The sequence below is a fragment of the Pholis gunnellus genome (genome assembly GCF_910591455.1).
Source record: "Pholis gunnellus genome assembly, chromosome: 18".
NCBI classification, from domain to species: Eukaryota; Metazoa; Chordata; class Actinopteri; order Perciformes; family Pholidae; genus Pholis; species Pholis gunnellus.
In genome coordinates, this window is record NC_136545.1 from 12,172,453 (window position 1) to 12,188,008 (window position 15,556).

The following is a 15,556-nucleotide window of genomic DNA, read 5'->3' on the forward strand; positions in this document are numbered from 1 at the left end:
GCAATTCTCTTTTCACTGATTTATTTGCATTCCGTTTAGAATTAATGAAAGCGTAGCCGTATAAACCAAGGTTGTGTTTGTTTGAGCGTTAGCAAAGCCCACTTGCCAGACTATTGCGTCACCGCTGTCTTTTAATGATCCATCTCTCTAATCTGGCTGTGCTCGGGTAACACTAAGGCAGGGGGAAGGAAGCGGAGAGGAGACTGGAAGCTGGTACTGAAGCAATCAGTTGAGTCGTCATTCCAGTCATGCGTCAAGCATTGACGTCCAAATATTGCTGGTTTCAGCGTCTTAAATGTGAGAACGTGCTGCTTTTCTGAACTTTACATATTTGTGCACGAAAATAATTTCAATTTTGGACTGTTGGCCGGAGAAAACAATCAGTTTGAAGACGTCACGATGGGTTCTTAGGAAAATGTGCGTTTTGTTGACTAAATGATTCATTGAAGTCTTTTCCAGGTTAATCGATAATGAAAATAATAATTATATAATCTAGAGTTAAACAAATGAAAAATTCTAAATGCTATAACTTTTTACTTCCACACAACAAATGTATACACTAGAGTTTGGCTAGCGTAAGATACATTTTAACATTGTCGTATTTCCTTTTTCACTTCTGTTCATTGTCCACATTTTGGGTTGCCGTGTACTTTTGGAGCGCTTTTCTTCTTGCTGCTCCTTTTGTGTGTATGTGTGGGGGGGGCTGGGTTATTTCCAGCCTAGAGCTGCAGACCTTGGCGCACACACACACACACACTCTGCACCATAATAGTACACCACTTGCTCAGAGTGAGCACTGAGAAGGTACATGGCCATCTTGAAAACAGCTGCTTCAATGAGAAGCTTGAATGCTTCTGTTTGCAGAGGGGAGGGGGGGGGGGGGGCATTGCTGCAGTGGCTGGGATTAATTACTTTTTAATTGGGTGCATTGTAACTTCTAATTGTTTCCAAACTGTATCTAAAAGGCCACCAACAGCTTCTCCTAAAACTTTTTAAAACAACTCATCGTTCTTTTACCCCACATGAGCTACAAAAGGTGAGGTTCCACTCTGTCTGTTCTCACCTCTGTAGAATGACCTCAGCTGAAATGTCACCTGGCCTTCTTGGTTTTCAGTGATGCATGCTGCTCATCACAGCCAAGTTGAGTAAGATGTCATTCTCATTTACAGCCACGCGCCGAGGAAATAGTTACAAGGGCAAGATTCTACACGATTGGCCCGGCGAGGACCTCGATGGCTGGGGGCGGTACAACGCTCCTCTCTTCCATTATAAGCTGACGATCACCGTCTCTGCTTCAGAATTACATGTGATCTCACATATTCAAAGCTTCAACTCAGGATTATTGTCATTAGTGATTTATAATAAATTATTTGTCTATAAGATAAATAATGATAAATGTCCAAGATGATGTTCTAGAAAATGTTCTTGTTTTGTGCAAACAACGGTCCGAAACTCAAAGATAATTTGTTAATTTCAACCTCCATAGCCCTAGTTTGTAACACAGGCTTTCTGTTAAAGACAAATATATCTAAAACCATGCCAGGATAACACTCATGACATTATTATATTTATATCACCAGTTTACCTAATATGTTCTCAGACTCCTTTTAGAACCACAGAAGACACAGGCTGGGTAGCAACCTGGCCTTAATATGTAGAAGTGGTGGATTTGACCTTTAACTGTTTTAAGAGTGTGTTACTTCTTTACTTTCTAGCCCACAGTTTGTTTTCCAATCTTTTCAACCCTCTGCTGTCTCCTATGCTTCTGGCTCATCTACATTTTTTTCTAATTAGTCCCGGTGGGTTGTTGATATTTCAGTTATTATACTCAGAACTAGTAGTTGTTCCCGGCCGACCCTTGGGACATAACACTTGTTTAAGGATGGCTAATGATGAGAGAGAATCCAAATGCAGATGTTAGCCCGGGGCTGCGGGTAAAAGGGTCTTATGTGTGTTAGCGGCTAATAGACCGCACACAGTTGGACTGTTAGCATACTGTTTCAGGTAGGAGCCAGGGAAAAGTCTCTCACAGACCTAAGCCTGCCAAGGTAAATCTCTGCGGCCTGTAGTCCTGCTACAGAGTGCGGTGGGTACAGTGTGTGTGAAGTCGCTGGTATTTCATAAGTTGAAGTGGGCTTCATAGTTAAAGATATAGTACGGTGTTCATGGAGGAAATGGAAACCGTGTGTTGTTTTGAAGACACGGAGAGTGAAAAGGTCTTTTTGTTACTGCAGTTAGCAACTGAAGAGACTCATTGGCAGTTTGATACTGCAGCCCATCAGGAGATTATAGGAGCTGTTTTTAATATTGATGAGCAGCAGTGACCAGGGCAGCGTGTTTATGGAAAGAGAGCCAGGGCTGCACTATTTATTCATTTTGTTCCGTAATGAATGATCCATTTCACCGGGTCTAGGTTTTCTCCGTCTCTGCAATGTCGTTTGAGACTCGTCTGTGATCAGCTGTGTATAAATAAATCCTGGATTTTGATCCAAGTATTTCTTCTTTTGCCACTTAACGCACCTGCTATTGAACACAAACAGGAGTGAGTTGCTGCTAGCATGAGCTCTGTACTAGCCTTTCACTTTCATAAAGACCCTTTATTTGACCCTTTCATTGTCGGTCTTGTCAGAAACTATACCGATGCATTGTTTTCTCTTCTTCCCTCTTAGGTCCATACAAAGTTCCACTGTCGGCAAGCACACATCCCAGGATCAGACATCTCCTGCATCGCCTTTTCCTATGATGGCAGGACTCTCGCTTCACGTGGAGGTAAGAAAAACAAATCCTTAATCTTACAGTATCCACCAAACCCGGCAGCCAGCAGTTGCACACAACCAAGCTCAAAGCCTCCAGTTTTTAGGTGCAATAGAGGAGCTTCTCTCTTCCTGTGCAAAATACAAGGATCCACCACCAACAACACACAGAGCAGATGTAAACACAGAAACACTTGAGTTCCTCCTTGGTACGTGATCTAGTCAGGAGGTTTCACAAAGACAAACCGGAATACCTCTGTGCACGAGTCCGTCACTCAACATATTTCTGTCATGTAAATGAAAAATCTTGTTGTATAGTCAAGTTCCACTGTGGGGACTTTCTGTAAATATCACAATTTCTAGTTGACCTGTTGTCTCCATCTTTTTTTCTAGGGGATGACACTCTGAAGATGTGGGACATACGTAACTTCAGGAAGCCTGTGAATGTAGCTACGGGACTGAGCAACAACTTTACAATGTGAGAATTCTTAGCTTTCATCTCAACGACTGTAAACTGTGTGTGGATTGTGAACCGATGATGATGTAATTGTGTTTTTGTCTCTATTAGGACTGACTGCTGTTTTAGCCCCGACGACAGGCTTCTCGTAACGGGGACCTCTGTGAAACGAGAGCAGGGCAACGGGAAGTTGGTTTTCTTCGACAGAACTTCCTTTCAGAAGGTCTATGAAATAGAAGTCACCGATGCAGTAAGTCCCGCCTCAATCTCCACAACCACAACGGCTCTTATGGCAAGTTGTTTTTCGACTGGTTGGTATGATATTTTGGTTACAAACCGAAATTACCCTAAATAATTCGCGGTGGAAAAGAAACAATGAATACACAATGGAAAACATAATGAAACCGATATGCATGTCATTCCTCCTCCACGTAAGTAGTCTTGGCTCAAACAAAACTGCAGCCTTAAAATGTTTTTGTTTGGTTATAGCTCCCCGAGAACACAACAACAGCCGCCTCAGGCCTCATTATGACAGCCGATCAGATCTCACTGGCCTGATATGGAGATTTATTTAACTTTCTATTTAACCCAACGCAGGATTATTCCAGGTCTATTATTTATATTTAAATTCTAACGCATAATGTACACCACAGGAATTTAGAGAGACAGAACATGTATTTTCTCCATCTTCACCCCTGAAAGATAGTCGTGGCTGTGTTTTTTGGGGGGAAATAACGAGGGGAGTGAAGGCAAAGGAGGAGGAAAGTTTAAAAAATGGTTTCGAGGCAAGCTAGGAGAAAGTGGAGTAATGTGACCTTTCCTTACTGCAAGTCATTCCCACAAGCCTTTGGCAGGACAGCTCCTAACGCTTTTATATGCCTTTTGAGTTGCATTTGAAATGAAATTATCCACGGACACAATCGGCATGTTCCATTCACATGTGCTACACTGTCAGACACGTTAGCATAGTATGCACTTTACTAATCCTGCTTTCTGAGAAATCCCATTTGGTGAGGGCAACTAGCCATAGGTGCTGAAATGAAGGGCAGAGGTGCCGTCTTCAGTAGAAATACTTTGTTGCTTCCTGCTCCTCCTCTGTCTCTCCTTTTCAACAGATTCAGCAGTGTGTATCTGTAGTCATAACACTGAGGTCCGACCGAGGCTAATGGCTTCTAACTTGGTCTCCCCGGCTAAGACGTGACACTTTTAAATCAGCCACTGACTGAACGTGTTGGAGAGAGGGAAAGAGACAAAAGCAGTGTTTGTGTGTCCGTGCATCCCTCTGTCCTGCCAGCCAGCTGCTGTTAGCTTGCAAACCTTGGCACAGCATTGACACTAAGTGCAAACCCCGCTGCACTAACTGAGGGCAGAGGAGGGTGGACCGTGTTTTTAGTTGACCCATTTAATCTGAGATTTAAACTTCATTTGAATAAATAATTTTTAATCTGTTGTAATCCTTACTTAAATATGATTTTAGAGGTATTTAAGATGTGAATTGATGTAAAAGGAATAACTGTTCAAATCAAAGTTGAGTGTGAGCTCGTCTGAAGTTAGAATACATAATTATGTTAAAATAGAATTGACTGAAGGCGCTATAATATATTCACAGTCGGTCAGTACCTTGGTTTATCTTCATTCAGGAACAACAACAATCTCTGTCTCACAGTTGCTCTATTGGCTGCAAGTGTTTCTCAAAATCAAAGCCACATGTTCTTGATTCTGTGGATGGTGTTGCCACCGTACCTGTCCTCTCCTCCAATCAAAGTACACTTGACTTTTGAATGTTCAGTATTAATGGTGTCACTAAAAGACAGTAGGTGCTATTATTGATCTGCACAATATGTTACGTATGGAGGTCTGTCATTTAGATCAAGCAGTGGTCACATTAGGTCTTCCTGCAGAGTCCACATGAACAGAATTAGCTTTAAGACGATATCGCTATCGGCAGCATCAAAGAAAGACACTTTGGGTCAAAGAGTCTGTAAAGAACTTAACATCACTCCATGGACGTATCTTCTCTTTCTCTGTACTGAAGAGGGTAAACATTTGGAACTGATCTTTCCATTGGCCGTTCACTCGTTCCACCATCTACCATTGTAAGAAGCTCTGGAAGCTTCAGCTCACTTTCACTGGATGAACAGCAAAACCTCTTCCTGTCTGCCCAGTGCCACAGAAAACAACTCGGTCTAGAAACGGCACAGGCTGCCAATCGCCTGGGCAATGCTTTTATTTCTTTTAATTGTAACCTCTCAAAACTTATATGGTAATGATTTAAATACTTTAATAATGCTTTGTTCCTCAAAGGAACTACGGAAATATCCTTTGGAAGCCATTCACATATTTGAGCAGTTTCTTGCCGTCGTATTATGTCATTTCATTGCTTTTGTGTACATAAAAGCTTTATGTGTGTCAACATGTTGAGCTGGTTGTCCACGTGGATAGAGACAACCAGAGAAAATACATGTTGTGGTGGAGAAAATATAGTAAGTGGCCATGAATGGTAATAATCATCCCTCGTTGACAACTGAGATCAGTTACTTTAATATAGCATAGAGACATTTTAGTTTATTGTTTTGCCATTTTGCCATTATTTGGGCCAATGTAACTCAGTGAATCAACTTCCCAGTACAAACACTTGAACAAATCATTGGGTTCTAAAAGTTGTCAAATGCACTAATAACCAAATCCAGAGTTATTCTGTTCCTTTGTTCATGTGAAGGAGTTGAGAACAAGGCTGGACCCCGAGGGCTGGGAGGCGGGGTCAAATAAAACGATAGTGTGCTTGTTCTATCGGCCCCATGGTTGCGTAAGACCCGGGTATTTTGATCTGAATTCTTTACTTGGAAGTCCAACTTTTTTTGGCTTTATGTGCTACTGAGCAACTTTCATAGGAATGGACGGGGCGCCGCCTCCGACGCTGCATCCAGTTCTCTTTACTCATCCATGTTCCCAACCCGCTGACCATCACCATTACAATCTACGTGTATCTGTATCGCCCACGCCAATGGGTATCGGCAGCTTTACCCCCTTTTCTAAAATATACATTTTGATGCAGGGAAATTTAGTTTTGCAGCAGATCAGTTATTTCTGGTCGACATGCACTCAGTGAACCTGATGAATGTGCTATTTACTATGTTTACATCAGCTGTCTGCTCCTCGGATGGCCCAAGAATTTAAGTGCAGTCTTTATAAAGTGGCGTACCAGCTAGACGAGTGAAAGGAAGGGCCACCAATCATTTCTAACTAAACAGTCTACATAACCCCAGACCTGGATATTCCGGGGTATGCCTGGGAGCAGAGGCTGTTTTAGGTCCATTTGGTAAATACTTCAGACACTCTTAAGCTTATCTTAGTTCATCAAAATAGGCTGAAACCAGGTGAGACCATGCTGGCTATCAAAGGAACGAGCTCTTGGCTGGATTTCAAATGGAACTTAAACCTGCAGCCCTGGTGCACTTTCTCTAAATGTGTGCGTTTAGTTCTGGGTGCTGTATGTATGTATGAATGTTCCAGTACATCTTCCAGTATTTTGTGATCATCTGTACTTTGCAAATCCGGCGAGGACCTTGGTTGCATCTTTGTCCCTCATTTCCTGTCATATTTCCACTATTGTTATGCGATAACTGCGTAAAGGTTGACCCTAAAATGTTTTGGAAAAAGTGGGAAGCTGCTCCAACTTGATGCACCAGATTCTCACGTGTGCCATTAATTACCTTATTAAATAGATTGGCTAATAGACAGATTTGGTTGATCGATATTACGTACTGTTTATTGGTCACTGTCTTGGAGAAAAAATGGAAATTTGCACAAACCAAAAATTTGTGTTAGTGCACCCAACTTATAGTTATAATGGTGCAGTTACAGAGTTATTACCTTACACAGAAGAATGATCCTAATCAGATCTATTCAGTGATCCATACTCCGTAATAGCCCAAATCCTGAGTATCTGTTTTGGGATCGATGAATGTGGCATCACAACATCCCTAATATGATTTTCTTATGTTTGATATTTGAGCGTTTAGATGCCTGGTATTCAGTTTGACTCCCAGATGTCAGATTCAGGAGTGCAGCTTAAGAATCATTGATTGGCCCTGTTTATGGTGTTTCTCTGAATGGAATGGGACTGTTTTTGGGGGCCACCTACACTAGTTGCTCTCCTACCATGTCATGCTTGATAGCTCTTATTAAACAACGAGCTGCTCCCGGTGCCTTGCTCTTCAGGGAGGCCTTTCATCCTCCGTAAGAGCAGCCAAGCTTGAAAGGTAGAAGGGAGGCCTTAACTATGTTCTTTCTTGTGCATCGTACCCAAGTACATCTTGCATAATGTAAAAAGCCCGTTGTTCCAGTAAGGCAGTTCATACTAACTACAGATTTCTCGGACATGTGCCCACTCGGTGTGCAGCCGAGGTGCTACGTCTAGAGTTCTCCTTCCTCCTACTGAATTCAGTTGGCCTGCGTCGCTAAGCTAGTCAGAAGCATTGCACATGTGGATCCACTCACCAGCGGCTAAACAAGGAGCACAGCTGTGACGGTTGTGTCCCATTACTGCTGCATAACTTTATTTCCTAATCATCGTACATGTCGGGCGAGTGGCTGTTGTCTTATTTATCCCTAATCAGACTCAGGTATTTTAATCTGACGGGACATAGAAGGCTGCTACTGGAGAACTGATTAAAGTTTCCTCCTTCATGATGTGATGTAATTTTGTGGACGTGAAGCGTAAACAGTGGTTCCTAGAGTATAAACATGCTGCTCTGAATATCTGGAGAGCAGTTTTACTGTTGGACCGGACTGAGCTGGGCTCGGCTCCGGGCTGCTCAGTGGATCCAGCTGTGCTGGGCCCCACTGAGCTGCTCCGTTCGACTTGTTTCACCGCTGACAGAATGATTTGTTTTGGTCTGAAGAGGTTGTTTTCTGAACTTGGCTGGGCTGCCGTTACCTGGCTGTGATGTTTTTTTTTTTTTGGGGTTTTACTGCCCGAGTTGGGTCATGCTATCTTGTACTTTGACGATACCTGCGGAGTGTAACCAAAATTCCTAACTGTTGTCTCTGCCCTCCGTTGCATGTAGGGACTGTCCGTGTTGCTTTAGTAACGCTGATGGGGCAATTTATAATCCATTAGACATTAACATGGAAGCACATTCACAGTGGGTGAAGATCAATTGATGCATACATGTTGACGCATGTTTTTAGAAGTGGTGAGTGTTCTATGGGATCAGCATCTGCCTTAGGACAAATACAGCAGATTTTCACAGTTTTTATGCTAAGATAAAACAGGGCAAACATATTTATGTTTGCGCTTATTAAGCCATTTTATTCCAATTATGTATATATTTATTTATTTACATGTTATCATCTATCTACCAGTGTGTTACTGGAATATGTGAGGCTCGTGTTACGTCCCGTTTAAAGCATTTTCCAGATCTTTCTATCAATTACAGCCGGCTCATGATCTGGTTGAGCAGATTAACCGTCATCTGTCCCATGAGCTGCACACCACCGAGCAGTTGGTCTGCTAGTGTAGAACCGGAATGTATGTACGTGTAAGGTTGGCGTAAAACTGAAGCAGATTGTGAGTGAATTTAAGAGTCTTAATTATGTTGCATGCTTGCGAGAAATATTGGTTGGATGTATTGTTTTATATGATCAGTTAACGTTGTGTTTCATAGTTTTCATGAAGTGTGTGTGTGTGTGTGTGTGTGTGTGTGTGTGTGTGTGTGTGTGTGTGTGTGTGTGTGTGTGTGTGTGTGTGTGTGTGTGTGTGTGTGTGTGTGTGTGTGTGTGTGTGTGTGTGTGTGTGTGTGTGTGTTAAAGACTCCTTCCCATGGTATCCTGGTGGGAAGCTGAACAGCTGGGCGCTAAGCAGCTTTCGCCGTCACAGGATCTGGACATCCCAGTCGTAGACCTACCCACCCCCCATCCTGCTCCCCCGATTGCCTTCTCTGTTCCACATTTTTTTTAAAAACCTCACTCTCTACACACAAAAAAAATCTATGCAGCTACAGGACATACACAACCACACCGAATAAATGCAAATGTGCATACTCAAACAGAAGTCGTCACCGGAGGTTGTGATGCTTTAATAACGCGTGTGAAGAAAAGAGGCACTACTGCAGGGACTCTAGCTCTCCACTGCAGCTCACATATCACAGGATGAACAGAGGGTCTTCATCACTTCTCTCTGTACTCCTCTTTGGCTCTCTGTCTCTATCGCTCCCTCACATACACACACCTCTGGATAAATGTGGTCACATGTGCCTGTTGGCTCTGGGCCATCTGTCACACACAGACTGAGGGATCCAGCCCTCATCCCAACAACCAAATATAGTCAACTAGAGCAGCAGAGCACGCTGGGGCTGATCCCCACAGTACCACAACCAAACCTGGGTCACAGTCACACGCTCACAATACTTAAGACAATAGAATATGATGGTTACCTTTTGTTCCTTGCACATCTGAACCACAGCAGAGAAAGTAGTTCACAACTTGCTGTGGGCTGCTGTTCTCACATGCACTACCTTCAGTTACTGTACAAAAAAACCCACTTTAAACACTTTGTTTCTGTCTGTGTATTCCAGAGCGTCGTCCGCTGTCTGTGGCACCCAAAACTTAACCAGATAATGGTGGGAACTGGAAATGGACTGGCCAAGGTCTACTATGACCCTGTTAAAAGCCACAGGTACGTTCGGTTCTATATGTGAGGCTGGTGTTATTCCCCTAAAAGACACTAAAAACAACAATGAATTTATCTTTACACTTATTGTCTGTGTAGCCAGAGCCTGACATATCTTGCTGTCACGACATAGAATTCTATTGTTGACAAAAAATCAAAGAATTGTCGGTTTACGTCTCTTTAATGTGAATGAAAAACTACAAAACAAGGCCTCACCCATGATCTCTTGTTTTCTATATGATACGTTCAAATAGCCTCATTTGTAACAAACTGTCTCTTTTCCAGGGGGGCTAAGCTGTGTGTAGTGAAGAGCCAGCGGAAAGAGAGACAAGCCGAGACGCTAACACAAGATTACATCATCACACGTAAGTTCCTCCGTGCCTGTTCAAACACCCATAATCTGTTTAATTCTTCTAAGAATAATAGAATTTGCGTGGCACATAATTCCCCGCTCTCTTGCCTTGGCGTGCATGGCCCTAAACAATTACTAAAGCAATTAACGTGAAGTGCCTTTCTCAAAGCCCTCCAGCAGTTTAGTCCACCTTGAGCCACCATCCCATCTGCTCTTCACATGATAAGGCACTGCGTTTTTTTTTTAGATATCCTCAAAACAACGGTGTCCGTCTTCCAAGTGCATGATGTGACAAGTGGACCATATTCTAAGAATCCTCTTTCTTAGTTATAAAGAACAAAAATACCAACCCTTGTTTACGTGCTTACCTCTCTCTCTCTCTCGCTTCTCTCACACACACACATACCGAGGGCTTTGTGAGGAATGAGAGTGTATAGGGCTTTCACGGGCCCATTAGCTGATGGAGCAGGGTGTGGATGAGTGGATCGACAGCCGCGGGGCACTGTGCCACGCGGCGGCCATGTGGTCTGCAGTCACGCCGGATCACGCCTAGAACAGCCACCTCTCCCACCTCTGCTGGCGTGATCTCCGCCTGATCCACCCCCCCCCCCCCCCCCCCCACACACACACACACACACACACACACACACACACACACACACACACACACGTACACAAACTACCCCCCCCCCCCCCCTACCTGTCATATGACCAACACACGAGGCTGTCATCTCTTTACTGCGTGCCTCATGCTCCTTGGCCCCCACAGTAAAGTCATGAACATGCACGAGCTGCTGACACGTCGTCCCTGATTGGCTGCTAGGGCCCAATTCAGACGCCGCTTATTGTTTGGGCTACCGCAGCCTCTTCAGATGCATCGTGTGATTACATTGCCATGCCAACAGGGTGTGAAATAGGCCGCCGTTAGACTGCCACGAGCAGCGAGTGACGCACTTGATGCCCCGGCACTGGAAAATTAGAGGGGACAGGAAGCAAGTGATGGCCCATTGAGAAAAGCGAGGGAATCTGTTAACAGTAACCTTTTTGCTTAATGTAGCGTGGAGGAGAAGAATTAACACTGAACAGCGACAGGGCTCCTGAATGGAAAATCACTTTATCTAGCCCTTTACTAAAGTGTCTCTTTGTAACCCCTGAGGATAAGAGCAGAGCATATACTCACTTTACACAAACACAAATGCTGGCGCTCTCTCTCTCTCCCCCTCTCTCTCTCCCTCTCTCCCTCTCTCTCTCACGCGCACACAGTCTCTCCTTCTCACACACCTTTGGGAACACTCATTCACGCTTACTCATGCACATGTTCGCTCACACACTCGTGGTTTTAAGTGCTGGGGTCCTTTATTGTGATAGTGTTCACAAAAGTGTGAAGAGTGGCAGAGTGATTGTCTCAGTCTAAACATGGGGGATATAATGAATATGTTGGTGTGCACCGTGGCAGAAAGAGTACACAAGAGGAGAGATCCTGCCAGAGCTCAACAGGTGTGTGTGTGTGTGTGTATTTTTTGCGTAAATGCTGCGTATCTCCTGCAAGGTGTGGTAGCGGGTGAGATCGTGTTTCTGCATTTTGTGTATAAAAACTCTGTGAAATGTCAGCTTTGCATTCTGTCTCCATTCAGCATTCAAACCCATATTGCCAGGTGCCCCGTCTGCTTATTTGTGCGTCTGTGTTATGTGATCTCGCAGTTACCTAAGCAACTTGATTACCCTTGTTTACCCTGTGTGTCTCCAGCTCATGCCTTACCCATGTTCAGAGAGGCCCGGCAGCGGAGTACACGAAAACAGCTGGAGAAGGACCGACTGGATCCAAGGAAATCCCACAAACCCGAGCCTCCTGTGTCGGGACCAGGTGAAGTGCATTTTTTTGTGGCTTTTTATTAGTGCAAAACATAAAACTCACAGATTAAACAGGACAACAGGTAACAGGAAAGCAATGGCGTGTACATTGAGTGTCCCTGGAAGACGAAGCAAAAACCACCAATGAGCAAAATTAAAAACATAGTGACGATGGTACAGCTACAGTTCTACCGTTGCTTTTCAAAGCGTATTGTTGGTCATGTTAACTGGATGATTCTGTCTGAGGCAGATGTACAAATCCACAGTTGATGATGTGTTCGGTATTATGCAATCGGGCTGAAGTCGAGAGCTCTAACGGCACTGCTCCCGCTTGGCCTCTCAAAGATTCAGTGTAGCCTGCTGTTGCCTCACTTTATTAACTGCTGGGACATAATGATGCATCGTGAACTTTCTCTAGGACCCATGGTCAATCTGTTTGTATTGTTACTTTTAATACACACTTAAACAAACGCCACACCTATGCACGGTCATGTCTACAGTCTGAACTACAGCCGAGATGCCAGACAGCATTTCCTGCTTCAATGGGTTCCAGTTGGCTCATTGCTGCTATTTCATTGTTGTTTCTTTTCTACTTTCACTCACTTATTTCTTCAGTACTTTGTACTCAAAGCAATCTAATAGATCCACAGTGCGATACGGTTCACATGTTTTATTTTCCCCGCAAGAAAAATACAACATTTTAAAAAGGGTGTCACGAAAATGTTGCCTGTCAGAACCACCTAAAATAAGCCACAGCAGCACAATGAGGCAAATAACATGATTTGCACTCAAAATAAGTTATTGACATATATAATATATTCAACACATCAGTCTTTCTTCAAGTTGTGTAGTGGAAGAAAACTTTATTTACTCAATAAAGCCTTTTCATAAAACACCGCTAAGCTAAATGACAATGAATCGTTTTGTATATAAAGTATTAAAACATGTAGAGTCGAGAGAAAAGACAAAAATAACTACTTAACTACTTGCTAGCAGGCCAGAGACTTTTTCGAAGACAGGCTGTCTTTATATTGTTTATGCTTTGTGTGAAATTACTTTGCATAAGTGGAAGATAATGTTTGGCGGTTGGCTGGATGCTTACAAGCAAAAGGAAAACTTGCCTTTCAGTTCCCCAAACAACCTCACTGCCCAGCTCGAGCAGGAAACCCTGTGTGTTCAATTACGGGAACGCTCGCATGCATGTGTGACTCCTGCTCTTGATTCTTTAAGACAACCATAACAATGGCCTTTCTGGAAAGCAGCAAGCTAATGTTATAATTGTTAAAATAGTGTGTCATGGTGTAGTCACACAGTGTTTTTTAATATGATATTGATTGTGTGTCCTGACAGGTCGAGGAGGAAGAGTAGCAGCTCATGGTGGCACTCTGTCTTCATTCATCGTGAAGAACATCGCTTTAGACAAAACGGATGACAGTAACCCACGACAGGCCATCCTACGTCACGCCCAGGAAGCTTCAGATAACCCTTACTGGGTTGCCCCAGCATACAAACAGTAAGAACCCCCTTATATCCTCGCGATGAATAATTGACACTCTCCCTGTGCACCTTATTGTTCTTCGTTTCCTCTCACATTCATCTTCTGGCTTCGCTCTTATTAGCAGACAGTGTAAGGCGAGTGCTGCTTACTCTATTGTGATGGTACTTGGGTTTCTTCCTACCGGTGTGACACATAAATGTTTAAAGAGTTGTGCAGTTTGACAGATGCACACTGCAGAAAGGAGAGTAATGGACAACTTTAGATCGCTATCGGACTCAGACTGCTACATAAACGTCAAACAAAGCTTTGAGCCAAATCTCAACAGATTGTTTCACATAATGCAAGGAAACGATCTCGAGTTAAAAACAAAAGACTCTGGGATATACATTATCGTAGATTGATCTGATAAAGTGCATCACTCTAGGCAGTTTGCTGAGCTCTCTCCAGAAGTAATAGTCACTATCGCAGCTCTCTTTGCTTTGGAGGAGCAGCCCTGTGAAGGCAGGTCTCGTGTTCTTCTGAGTTACAGCCTGAACTTCCTTCAGCCCAAATTGGCCAGTACAGAAGAAGTTACTCAAATTCTAATAATAAACGTCGTAAACCATTTGTGGCCTCGTAGCTCTGTTATCTGGCGATCTAAATTTGAAGTTTATTGCTTTTCTCTGAAGTTGTCTGAAAAGACCTGTTAAATCATTACACCCCCCCCCCCCCCCCTTTAGGACCCAGCCAGTGCCTTTGTTTGCAGAGGACTCGGAGGAGGATGAGGAAGCTGAGAAGGAACCAGAGTGGAAGAAACGCAAGATCTGAGGTGCATCGGCAGCAGCTCATTTTCTATAGGACAGCAGACAGGGTGGGCTTGTGTTTGTGTATGTATATCATCGTAACCCAGAGGTCTCCGGATCAATCCCAAAGCACGGAGTTACTGTCAGAAACTGCATAGAAGCATCAATTACGTTTCTAAATTGAACAGCCTGTCCTCCCTCTCGTAATGTATGTGTTTATGTGTTTATGTGCGTGCTTCTGTGTCGAGGGATAGCACATAAATGTGCAGGTTTTCCTTTTCTTTTTTTACTGTGCAAGCATAATATAGTTTTATACAGTTTTCTGTTCTACTCCTTCGCGTTGCAATTCATCAACCTCTGGAAGAACTTGGCTTTTTATGTCTGTTTTGATTATATATATTCATCATTTCTATTGTCCTCTCCTCCCACATCTCCAGAGTTTGCTAATGCCTCATAAATTGTCTCCAGATTTTGTGGTCTGGTTGTGTTCATCAGCTATGAAGAACAGTTTGCTAGTTTGTAAAAAGTAAATAGCAAAGAAGTACACAAACTTGCAGCCAATTCTTTTTTTTAAGGGTTTAGACTTTATGAAGCTGTGCAAGGTTTGTTGGATGCGATACGAAACTCCAATCAGCATCACCTCAAGACCTATAGAAAGTCATTTGTATTCGCTTGTCAAATAGTGATATATTTTACCACAAGTTAAAGTGATATTTCTGTTTTTTTTACCAGCTGATCAACGACTTTCTTCTGCCAGATATGTATTTTATGAGGCAATGACTTAATCCTGCAGATGTATACGGTTCACCCAGTCCGGGCCAGAGCCGGTGTTTTGACTCACAGCTTTAAATAAAGTTTTTACAAGCTACTTTTTGCGAAGTTATTGCATCGGTAAACTTTCCTGCAACTGCTGCATTTTCTAATATTGATGAATATATAAGAAATCATGATTCAAATTTCAAATAATCTTAATAATACAAGTTTAAGTTAAGATCGTTTTCTCAAGCAACTACTCTCAAAGATAAATATTGAACTATCACCAAATTGCATCATATTTCTCGGGGCTCTTAAATTATAAAAATTAAACTTGGGTGTGGCTGCAAACAAACTCTCTCTTTGTTCGATCATTTGTTCCATCCGGAAATATCTGTACTGTTCAGCATGCCCAAAACCGATATTTCCTCATTGAA

The 15,556-nt window shown here is 43.0% G+C and overlaps 1 protein-coding gene across 1 annotated transcript in view; it reads left to right on the top strand.

Annotated features, from left to right (window-relative positions):
- The window catches only part of wdr70 (WD repeat domain 70), a 34,534-nt gene extending 19,306 nt beyond the window's left edge, over nucleotides 1-15,228 (top strand). Inside the window, exons 11-18 of the mRNA XM_079178705.1 lie at nucleotides 2,670-2,769; nucleotides 3,147-3,231; nucleotides 3,322-3,460; nucleotides 9,789-9,889; nucleotides 10,169-10,248; nucleotides 11,983-12,099; nucleotides 13,437-13,599; nucleotides 14,304-15,228. Of these exons, the coding sequence (XP_079034831.1) occupies nucleotides 2,670-2,769; nucleotides 3,147-3,231; nucleotides 3,322-3,460; nucleotides 9,789-9,889; nucleotides 10,169-10,248; nucleotides 11,983-12,099; nucleotides 13,437-13,599; nucleotides 14,304-14,391 (873 nt within the window). The 3' untranslated portion in view covers nucleotides 14,392-15,228. The remainder of the gene's footprint in view (nucleotides 1-2,669; nucleotides 2,770-3,146; nucleotides 3,232-3,321; nucleotides 3,461-9,788; nucleotides 9,890-10,168; nucleotides 10,249-11,982; nucleotides 12,100-13,436; nucleotides 13,600-14,303) is intronic.
- The last annotated feature ends 328 nt before the right edge of the window (nucleotides 15,229-15,556 follow it).